The sequence below is a fragment of the Pleurodeles waltl genome, chromosome 3_1 (genome assembly GCF_031143425.1).
Source record: "Pleurodeles waltl isolate 20211129_DDA chromosome 3_1, aPleWal1.hap1.20221129, whole genome shotgun sequence".
Taxonomy (NCBI): domain Eukaryota; kingdom Metazoa; phylum Chordata; class Amphibia; order Caudata; family Salamandridae; genus Pleurodeles; species Pleurodeles waltl.
The window spans coordinates 927633720-927645831 of record NC_090440.1 but is presented as its reverse complement, the minus strand read 5'-3'; the positions used below and the strand labels follow the sequence as shown (position 1 = coordinate 927645831).

General features: G+C 43.6%; 1 protein-coding gene across 1 annotated transcript in view; it reads left to right on the top strand.

The window, feature by feature from the left end:
• LOC138284778 (glutathione S-transferase 3, mitochondrial-like) overlaps window positions 1-9545 on the top strand; it is a 72523-nt gene extending 62978 nt beyond the window's left edge. The window contains exon 4 of the mRNA XM_069223926.1: window positions 9141-9545. Within this exon, the coding sequence (XP_069080027.1) occupies window positions 9141-9241 (101 nt within the window). The 3' untranslated portion in view covers window positions 9242-9545. The remainder of the gene's footprint in view (window positions 1-9140) is intronic.
• Window positions 9546-12112: the final 2567 nt, after the last annotated feature.

Here is a 12112-nt window from a genome sequence, read left to right as displayed (position 1 = left end):
AGTGATTGGATTGGAGTGGGGTAGAATGGGTTGAAATGGGATGAAGTGATTGCAATGGAGTGGATTAGATTGGATTTGGGGGGGTGGATTGGATTAGAGTGATAGAACTGGTGTGGGGTGAATTGAATTGGGGTGGTTTGGACTGGTGTGCAGTGGATTAGATTGATTTGGAGTGGGGTGGACTGGATGGATTGGAGTGGGGTGGACTGGATGGATTGGAGTGGGGTGGACTGGATGGATTGGAGTGGGGTGGACTGGATGGATTGGACTGGGTTGGACTGGATGGATTGGATTGGATTGGATTGGATTGGATTGGAGTGGGGTGGACTGGATGGATTGGATTGGATTGGAGTGGGGTGGACTGGATGGATTGGAGTGTGGTGGACTGAACGGGGGTGGGGGTGGATTGGATTAGGATAGAATGGAGTGGAATGGAGTAGAGTGTGGTGTAGTGGGGTGGTTTGGAGTAGGGTGATTCACTTGGGGTGTGGTGGGCTGCAGTGGGATGGATTGTGGTGGGTGGATTGGATTAGGGTCGGTGAGTTGGACTGGATTGATGTGGATTGGGGTTGATTGTATTAAGGTGGGGTGGACTGGATTGACGTGGAGTGAATGGGATTGAGGTGAGGTGGACTGGGGTGGGGTAGGGTGGACTGACCTGGGATGGTATGGGGTGGATTAGGCTTCAGTGGGTTGCATTGAGGTGAGGTTGATTGGATTGAAGTGGGATGGATTGGAGGCAGTGGACTGGATGGAATGGAGTGGACTGAATTAGGGTGGGGGTGGATTTGATTGGGGTAGAATTGGGTGGGATTGGAGTGGGGTGGAGTGGATTGAAATTGGGTTGGGTCAATTGGGGTGGGGTGGACTGGAGTGGGATGAATTAGATTGAGGTGGGGTGGATCGCATTGAGTTGGTGTGACTTGGATTAGTATGGGGTGAATTGGAATGACTGGGGTGGATACGAATTGGGGATTAGGTAGGGGTGGATCGGATTGGGTTAGATTAGATTAGATTGGATTTGAGTGAGGTGGGGTGGATTGAATTGGGTGGGGTGAAGTAGATTGAGTGGGTGGTTTGGATTGGGTTGGACTGAATGGGGTGGGGTGGATTGGATATAGGTAAGTGTGGGGTGAATTGGGTTGTTGTCGATTGGACTAAAGTGGGGTGGATTGGTCTGGAGGGGGTTGGGTTGGATTAGATTAAAGTGGGGTGGATTAGATTTAAGTGGGGTGGATTGGAGTGGGGTGTATTAAGGTAGTCTGTAGTGGGGTTGATTGGGTTAGGGTGGATTTAGGTGGACTGGATTGGAGTGGGGTGGATTAAAGTGGATTGTACCGGATTGTGATGGGTTGGGGTTGTGTGGGAGAATTGGATTGGAGTGAGATGGATTGAGTTGCGGTGGGCTTGAATGGAGTGGGGTGAATTGGAATGGACTGAAGTGGAATTGATTTGAATGGGTAGATTGGATTGGAGTAGGATGAATTGGGTGAAGGTGGATTGGGGTCGGGTGGCCTGGACTGTAGTGGGATGGGTTTGGGTGGACTGGATTGGACTGGACTGGGTTGGGCTGGGGGTGGACAAAATTGGGGTGGATTGGATTGGAGTGGGGTGGGATGTACTGAAGTGCGGTGGATTGCACTGGAGTGGGGGTTGATTGGACTGGAGTGGATGGGGGGTGGATTGTGGTGAATTGGAGTAGGGTGAAATGAGGTGGAGCTGGTAAATTGGATTGGAGTGGGCCAGATTATTTTGGTTTGGAATGCGGCAGATTGGACAGATTGGAGTGGAGCAGATTGTTTTGGATTTAAGTGGGGCAGATTGCAGTGGGACAGATTGTTTTGGATTGCAGTGGGCAGATTGTTTTGGATTGGAAGGCACCAGATTGGAGTGGGGCAGATTGTTTTGGACTCGAGCTGGCATATTGTTTTTGATTGGAGTAGGGCAGATTTGAGTGGAGCAAATTGTTTTGAATTGGACTGGGGCTAATTGGAGGGCAGATTAGATTGGTGTGGGTTGGGTTGGGAGGATTGGATTGGAGTGGGCTGATTTGGATTGGATTGGGGTGGATTGGTGTGAGGTGAGGTGGGGTTGATTGGGGTGTAGTGCTCAATTGTGTGTTAAAGCATAATTTCAGAAATTAGTGATAATAAAGAAACAATGCTGCTTTGCAATATTTAAAACAAGGTAATCGTCATAATTTGAGAACAGCGCCCACGGGCGAAAACAAAAGAAAACATGAGTGTAAAGCGAGAAAAGACGACTTAGCAAAGTAAAAGAATGCTTTGTCCTGCTGGGCATGTTTTTGCCATTCACAAGCCTTCTGTTTGCAGGGCACTCGGAGTTAAAAAGAACAAAATAATTCCTCATTCATGTTGGGAGTAGAGGGCAGACACTGATTAAGTTTAATCAATCAGTGCTTGGCCCCTGCTCCTCACAGAGGAACGGAAATGATGCTTGGCCTGCTGTGACGAATTACAAGGCTGTAAAGAAGAGTGCCATGCAAGCCAACAAATGGTAAGCGACAGGCGGGCTCCAAGCCCTTTAGTGTACACAACAGTCTTGCAAGCGAGATGCATACAGTAAAGCATGCACTCACAGGCTTGACCCTAAAACTGAGGCTGCAGCTAGAAAGATGACACAGGTAAAGAAGAATACAACAGATAGAGGGGTGCAAATGAAAAGGGGTGGCAGGAGACAGAGGCATGGCGGATGGAAAGACCAACAAAATTAAGGTTGGCAGTCTGGGCAGCAATGGAATAGAGGGGTGACGGGAAAGAAGAACCAGTTAGAGTGGCTGCAAAATGGACGAGCGTGGTAGATTGAGAAGGACGGAAGCAGCGGGTAGATTGCTGAAAAAGAAAATAGTAAGATAGCAGTTAGAGGCCTTGAAGATGGTGTGCAGGAAAGTGGGATATTCGTCACTTGAATGGCTTAGAGCCTTTGCAGTAGATAATGCTATGTAAATGTTGACTGTGCCCCTGTTTGAGGTGGGCACACCTCTGAGACTGTTCGGAACCGCAACTCATTGGGAGCGCATCTATGGGTGAAGGTGGAGAAATTACCATTGAAGAAATTATTGGCCATGAATACAGAGTGGAGCCGTGATGTCAACAACTGCATCACAAAATGAATTGCTATTCAGTTTTGTTGATGATCAGAACAAACTTGTCTCCAACACGCATAGTGCCTAGTGGCGACTCGCGGGAGGGAAAAGGGGCAGGGGATTATATATATATATATATATATATATATATATATATATATATATATATATATATATATATATATTTTCCCAGCAACGCAATGACTGTGTTGCTGGGTTGGAGAGAGCACAGTGCGCATGTGTGTTTGTGTGATTGTAATGTTTCTGTCAAAGTGAAAACCACAAGCTAACGCGCCAATGCAGCTTGCAGTGAAGCAATATAAACGTTTAATCTGATTTTGATGTAACTATGAATTAGCCATTCGTCGTAATCTTTGGTGCAGTGATATTTCAAACAATAGGCATTATAATCATCTGACGAACTATTAAGTAGTCCTTTTTCACCACTTGCAAACTATAAATGTTTACTTGACCATGCAAGTTATTCCTTCAACTGGCGACGCCTATTTAGAATGAGTTTCTTGCCTATTTTAGCATAAAAGAAAAGATCATAAACGGGAGGAACAGGTGTTTTTTTTTTTTTTTGTTTGTTTTTTTTATTCAAACGTCTTTTCCAGTTGTGCAACCTTCTTTCATTATAATAAAGGTCTTTTTACCAACCGTGTACTTCAAGAGAATGCCACCAAAATCTGAAGATTAGGCAAGGACGGTGAGAAGCCATTAGAAGCTAAGCAAATAAAAGCACACGACTATACATGGCGGAATTCATTCACTTATGTAAGGGAAAGAGAAATCTCACTCTGGATGCCAGCAGCTACAAAAGCGCAGTTACATACTGGAACAAAACCTAAGAGACCAATCAGGACCGTACTGCTGTGGTAAAAGACGGCTCCGTCAATGTTCCCCTCTGAGGGAAGATGCTTTGGAATGGGAGCATACAAAGGTGCTTTGGGCACTGAGAATCCCCCTGCGAAGAACCGACGCAACGCATGCGGAAGAAGCACAAATGCATTCCAAGACTGCCAGAGTCTGCCTTTCTACCCCACCCCAACCCCAGTCCCAACAGAGAAAAGTAACGATGATATGGGTGGCAGATGACTTTACCTCACCACTCTGACAGACTACCGGCGGTCAAATTTAGAGATTACCGCAGGCCCAGTAGACATCTCTGTACTTTGAAAGGAACCACCAACACAGCAGTTCCTTTCTTTGTACAAAAAGTTTAGTCGACAGCTGTTCACCAATCTTTACATTTTTTTTGTTTTTCAGGAAAAAAAACTCCTAAAGCTGGAGTTATCTCCCATAGTGTGGCAGGTCATTATTTCGTTTTCTGTCCTACCTGCTGCACCTCGGGCTCTCACAGACCAGCTACCGGCTTTCCAATGAAGAAGAAGAGAAGTAAGCGATGGCAAGCAACGAAGGAGCTGGGGACTAGAGGGACAAAGCCAAGTGGGATGGGTGGCCGGGAAAGCAGTGGATGTGAAGGGGTGTTGAAAGGTGCAGGACAGGAACCGCAATGAAAGATATGGGTGGGGAAAAGTTAAATAAAATGAAATGAGTGAAAGGTGTAGGGGTCAGCAACAGTGGGGTGGTGCGATTTGAGTACACAAGCAGCATAGGGGAGAGTTTGTGCAAGGAAACAGATATACTCACATGGAGTGCTGTATGAAAAATAAAAAAGTAATTCTCTGAATGTAAGCAATACAGGGATGCAAGTCCTCTAATGAAAAGCATGGTAAAGATGCTATGCCGCAGCACAAGATAAGGAGGAACACCATTGTAAAAGAGGCAAACAATTCAGATTGACCAGAATGACATCCAGTAGTAAGCAATGGACTCACTCAAAGCCCATTATAAGTATTGTTATTGACCACAATAGGTCTTCAACAACAGCTACGTGTAGGCAACCTAAGAAGGGTTGGAATGGAGGGGAGATAAAATATAAAGGGTCTCTAAATCCCTCTAACTATATGGGGAATGTATAGCTAGTGTGAAGGGAGAAGAGGACGCAGAATCTGTGCTTAAAGAGAGTCACCGGACCAGTGGATAACCACTAGACCCTGGATTGCTTCTGCATTGAGTACTCAGTGGGGGCAGGGGTTGGAACAACGAGGCCGAGCCAGGGCATGTCCGCAAAATCAAACCAACTCCGGACTAAGCACTGGGTATGGGTGTGGCTCAACTAAATAATCCACACGTTTGACTTCTTGAGAGGGATGTTTTCATCATCTTCCCCACTGTTCAGTTATCCTAGCTCATGCCTCCCAAGCAGTTTACGGAGGTATCCTCTGCCCCTACCTGGGAGCACAGAAATCTTCAGTGCACTTACTCAACATGCAGGCTTACTGGGAAGTAGATCAAGGCCTGGCCACTTTATGTATTGTCTCTTTATGTAAGTCCTGCATTCTCAGTCTCTGGTCAGTGGACATGGGGCTCATTTGAAGGAATAGCAGAATGCAGTGGACCTGGTTTTGGATCACTTTTCTCAATCCCCTGCTCTCAAGATTAGGTCACTCAAAGCTTCATTGTCTGAAGTCACAAAAAATCATGCCTTTCACGACTTCAGACTTTAGACTTCCCTGCTTGTTTATGGGTGGCACAACAGACCAGTTTTTGGTTCTTACTTAAATCTGACCTAACTTCTGTAAGATTCTACCATAGGCTCCCTTGCCAAGCATTGTTTGCCGCGCTCTGGGTGGGAGAGGATGGTTAGCTTAGAAGCTTAAGCACATTGGACTGTCTTGAGTTCTCCTGACATTCTACTTGCTCCTCAAGGTGTTTGATGGTGGTAAGCAGACAAGATTGGGACATAGAGTATCTTTTGGAGTGCACTTTCAGGGTTTGCACTGAAGGTTCCACTCTGTGTAGTGTGGCTGCCCTGACTAAATCATTTCTTCAGTATTCTTCACACATACCTCCATCTTTTCCAGCCTCTCCTCATAGACAGTCACCTTCCAGTCTATTGCCTCCAGCTTTTATTGCATTTTGTTTATCACTGCCATGAGCAGCCTCCTTCTCTTCTGTAGACATTTCCTTAAATCTGGGCCCACTTGGTTTGGGATTCTAGGTGGATGGCTTTTTTTTGGTTCAATTAGGGGGTGTAAGGGCGAGAAGAGTGTACAGAGACACAGTACCTGTTACTATATTATTTTTTATTACAATTATTGGTTGCCTGGGTAGAGAAACTGACATTACAAACCTTTTGGTCCCAAATTACATTCCAGGGTTGATTTATCTTTTGCCCCTTACTAGCCTCCTTTTTCCTACTGAGGGTCTAGGGAGGGGAAATGAGTGTAAAATTAATGTAGTTAATATAGTTCTAAGAGTCATCCTTAATTCGGGTTCCTGCTACCGTCTTCTTGAGCACTGACATTAGGGATAGCAGTACCAGGGGTACCAAAGGGCAAGCAAGGTGGAGCATGTGCTATCCTAGTTTTCCTCTAATTGACAACAATGATTTATTCTTTTTAAGTTGTATGCTTACGATATGTTTTGGTCCTGGAGTAGGAAATTACAATAGATCAATATAATCTGTGGCACTTTGCTGGGGCAGAGTTACCACAGCACTTAGTTAGTTAATGTTATCCTGTTTATCGGCATTTTCATGACAGGTTATACATAAAAGGCTATGTTATTCATAGCATATATTGGAAAACTCACAAATATTAATAAACTCTCAATTACCTTAGCCCCTTATATAGTTGTGATTGCGATAGAACCATTTTACCTCAAACCATTTCTTTATTTCAAGAGAGTAGTGTGCCTTATGAGCCTTTGTCTCTTCCTTTTGCTGTATCCTCTACAGTAAGGACCAACTATAGTTCACTGTTTTCATAAGTGGAGTACTGCTAAATTGTGTTTATCAAAATACAAAACCAGGTAGTGCTATAAGGGGAAGATGTACTAACTTTCTTCAACCATCACAAACACTCTGAATCAGAGTTCTATCTATCCCATGTTAGGAGCATGTAAAGGTTTACACTTCCATTGGTTCGAATGCTATTTTGGTCCTAAACCATTAAAAACTTACTGACCCACAAAGTAGGTGGTAACTCAGTTGCAAAAGGAAAGGAGTTCCCTTTCAATCCCTTCTTCCTTGTAAATTGTGGAAAACGTTTTTTGGGTGTAGACCGTTATTGAGGGAGAGCACTGCCAACTCTCAGAGTAATAAGAGGAAATTTCTTTTTAAAGCAGACCCTTTTCCTTTAGTGGTCTGTCGATCCTTGCAGGCCACCGCTAAATGATTGTATCCAGTTGGAGTGAGTTGCAATTTGGGACCAACCTAATGAGTATTAATTGGGTAAGTCTGATTACAACCCACTCTGATTTGAAATTTTACGAACAAGCCTTTTAGTATATCGGTGTGTTTGCAAAATTAAATACTGGTCGCAAAAATACCGGCTGCATATCGTGATCATTTTTTGCAACCAGTATAGTGATACAAGTGACCCTTAGAAAGAATGCATAAGGGTGGGGAAGAATGTATGTTGTATGCTTGTCCAAATGTCGGATCAATGACACATTTGCAGGATATCCTCATGAGATATATTCTCATAAAATTAGCCTAAATGAGAACTATTCACATATTCAGTGGTGATCCTGAAAAACCTACATTGATCTAACCAGCATGAACCCAGCATTGGACTGCCCCAGAGAAGGTCTTTTTCCATCCCTGCTTTGATAGTTTAATACCATCCTTCAATGTCACGAACCAAAGTCTAACACATCAGACATCTAAATAGTTGGCTCTTTCGCCAGATTTTCTAGATTAAAGACGTTTATTCATAACCATTTATGAACACTGTCTTTGTAGGCTTGTGGTTACAGGTTTAAGCAATCTGATTTTTCTTGATATTTGTAGCTACTTACACCTCATTATCTCAACTCAAATAATATTTCACACTTTATGTCCGCAGCACCAGATTTGATCTCTTTTTACCCACTGAGAGCGCTTATTATTACTTTTATTTTTAAACAGGCACAAGGATGGCTGATCTTCTATAATTTGGGATTTAGTTCATAACTTGTTTCCAGAATAAGAGGGGTAGTTGTAACTTGGACAGACGGCCCACCAGCCCACTGATGTGGAAGGTTACCTTCACCAACCCAGTGCAGGATCACTCACTGGGAATTGAGTTAGCAAAAGGAAACACTTCGGTCAAAAATGTAATGAAATGCCAACTGTCTCCTTGTTTCTGAGATACAAATAATTTGGGGCTATGGTGTGTAGGGAGTTTTTGCCCTTCATGTGGAATCATTTATGATCTTTCGTGGCTTGGATTGTTATGGCTCTTCTCAGGCATGAAAACTATGTGCCAGAAGGCTTATCCTAGTCTGGATGAACCTTCAAGTACATTGCCCCCAACAGCTCTGTAGCAGAAGGTCTTCAGGAAAGAGGGTTCCTCCTGGCAGAGCCATTTGGGGCTCTACTATTGGAAATATGACTCCTCTCCCACATCTCAATCAGACGGGGAAATTGCCAGTTTGGCGGATGGGTGAGCTGTCATTTTTCTCCCATTCTCCCATCACGCCAAACTCAAAATAACCTCACTGAGTGCTTGTGATGTTTTTGAAGATTGCAATTAATGTGCAGTTTCGAAAAATACTGTTGGAAGACTTGGTGTCCAGCCGCAATCAAATCAGATCTTCACCATAACCACCATCCACCAACCATGTAAACGCAGACTTGATTTTGACCCCAGAGGACTGGAGTTGGACGCCCCTAGGCTTGCAACAATCCGTTGCCTTACAGCTGATTAAAGTTGTGTTTTTGAGGGAAAATAACTTTTCTCAAAACCATACATGTTCAACGAAACGAAGATTTCTTTTCTAGCCTTTCCTCAATTTGGTTAATAACTAAAGTCAAATAAATATGAGCTTGAGGAGGTTACATCTGTGTAACGCAATGTTCATTGTGTGTTGTATCATGCAGGCTGTTTAAGTAAAGGTTCATGTTCGTATAACAGTAGAGCTTTCGAAGAGATCAAAGTAAGTATTATTTTTGAGTTAATTGCCTTTTTTCATTTATTTACAGATCCACAGAAAAGAATGCAGGGCGCATACGGATACATCGGCTACTTTGGAGTGATTATTTTGTCGATAGCATCTGCTTTGCAGCTTCTTGGTTTTATTTAGAGGTTTAAGCTCATTGTAAACCACGTCAAAGGGGATTTTTATAAAATGTGTAATCACAAATGTGAGAAGCAAAGCTCTGTTTGTCTAAACATTAGTATAAATTGTTTGCGTTAGCCCTATAACCCGCGTTTCATTCAATTCCAATTTTTGTTAGCCCACATTGACTATTTTTAATATTTGGATGTAAATTTTACCTACAGCGGTTTTCCAGGCATAAATCATGTTGCACATTCTTTTTACTATTGTAATCTCGATTGCATGTGTAACGCCAATACACGCATGAATAAACTATTTGTAATCACGATGTAACTAACCTTGTGCTTTTTTACTCAATGTATAGATTGCACTAGCGTAGTACCCTTTCTGTTTTTTTCCCTAGCTGTAAAGTATTTGGTAGCTTTAAAAGTGCTTCCCTTTACGCCATCTTTAAATCTGGTCCAGATGATTCAGTGAGCCAATTACAAATTCGCATAATCCTGTAAACCGAGTGTACAATTCACCCAGTTTAAGCAGGAAGCAGTCCGTTTGAACCCTTTTGGAGCTCCTTCACATTTTAAGATAAAATTACATTTCGATGTATTGTCTTAAAGGTAAATTCTTGTAGTGGTCATCGACTGGTGTTCACATTATGGGTGGACGTATGCACCAGTTTGTATGAATAATACACAAAGCAAAATTATCACCATAATCCGTGAAAAGTAAAGCCTGGCGGATGTGGAAACATGCAAGATTGGCAGTTATTGTAGACATGGCCTACGTTAGAATTCAATTAGTGTGCTGAAAAGCAAACCTGCCAGCATTATCTTCAACACGCTATTAACTTTGAAGTGAAAAAGGACTCAAAGTTGCTAAATTAGCATAAATCAGAGACTTGTGACCTCCACCACTTCCATGACTTGCACTGACAAGCATTAGCAAAGTCAGTAAGCCTTGCCCTTGTAGCATCCTGGCTTTACCAATGCTTTTTGCTGATGCTACGCAACATTAGCAAAAAGAAATTCCTTACACCGAAGCTATCCAGCATCAACAAAATGAAAAAAATGGTAAGATGGTATGTACACAGGCTTAGGCATCATTACACTTTGGCGGCCAGTCGTCATGGTGTACGTCCACACATGATGCAGCCACCATGTTATTTATTTTTAATTTATGGCGCAGAGGTGGCAGACACCACTTGAAGCAGTACATTCAAAAAAATAATGCAAACAGGCACAAGGGTGCCTATTTAAAATGGAGAAACCTGACAGCATATGGCAGGTGCCATGTTCTGAAATAAATTGAAGGAAAAAAAACTTTAAAAGGCAGTGACAGAGAAGCAGGATGGCGGACTTGAAACATCTATTTAGAACTAAGTGGCAATAAATGGCAGTTGCAGGCGCTGAAAAAAATGTTTTTAAACAACAGTGAATTGTAGGAGCAAGGAAGCAAGGGAGCAGTGGATGGGGCGACCTTATTGCAAGGAAACAATGGGAAGTGGGTTGGGGAGCAACAGAGGAGCTTGAAACAGTTGGGGGAAAGAAATATAAAACTGGGTTGGGGGAAGCAAGGAATGAGCAGGAATTTAGGTAGAATTTAGCATCATGGAGTCGTGCTTCGAAAAATCATAAAACCTTTACTAGGCCTGCAGGTCTAGAGTCTTAAATAATCAATTTGGCCTCATTATAATGCTCTTGACCCATAAATATTTATCAAATGATGTGATCCTGGGCCAATATTTTAATTCACTGAGCTTTCATTGTCTTCTTTATCACATATGAGAGCACCCTCAAACACACAAATTGAGCAAAAAACTATACAAAAAACAATTTTGTTTGATTTAATAGACTAAACGTTTGCTCCATATATAATACAAATCTAGCCACAAATAGGATACAAATGACTACTGACTTGCCTCTTAGTTCATTAACCACATTGTCATCTGGGCGGGGGCATGATTGTTTCTCAAATAATATTTAATATCTAGCACTTTTAATTTATACATAATAACTGAAGCATGAAGTGGTATCACACTTACTTCCAGTCAGCAGATTTTCCATTGAAATGGCCACAACATTTCTCACTGACGTGGTTTTACTGATAAAACTATATAGGGGGTCATTCTGACCCACTGCCGACAGGCCGGCGGTGCCCCGCAGGGCATTCTGACCGCGGCGGTTCGGCCGCGGTCAGAAGAGGCAAACCAGCGGTTTACCGCTGCCCTTAGAATCCCCCATGGCGGCGCAGCTTTCTGCGCCGCCATGGGGGATTCTGACACCCCCTACCGCCATCCTGTTCCTGGCGGTTCACCCGCCAGGAACAGGATGGCGGTAGGGGGTGCCGCGGGGCCCCTGGGGGCCCCTGCCGTGCCCATGCCAATGGCATGGGCAAGGCAGGGGCCCCCGTAAGAGGGCCCCGAAAAGTATTTCAGTGTCTGCTAAGCAGACACTGAAATACGCGACGGGTGCAACTGCACCCGTCGCACCCCTGCAACTACGCCGGCTCAATTCTGAGCCGGCGTCCTCGTTGCAGGGGCATTTCCTCTGGGCCGGCGGGCGCTCTTTTGGAGAGCGCCCGCCGGCCCAGAGGAAATGTCTGAATGGCCGCCGCGGTCTTTTGACCGCGGTGCGGTCATTCAGCGGCGGTACCCTGGCGGACGGCCTCTGCCGTCCGCCAGGGTCAGAATGAGGCCCATAGTGTTTAACGTTTGGAAATCGAGTTTCTGCAATTGTCATTTGCACACCACCAAGTAAAGTGTTCTGATTTGTTTTACTCAGATTTAAATCTTTGTTTGCATCACACATCTAAATTACAAAAACAAATTCTTTTGTAATTCCTGATCTCTTTTGAAATACTTGTACTATTATTTTACAAGCTGTTTAGATGTTGTGTTAG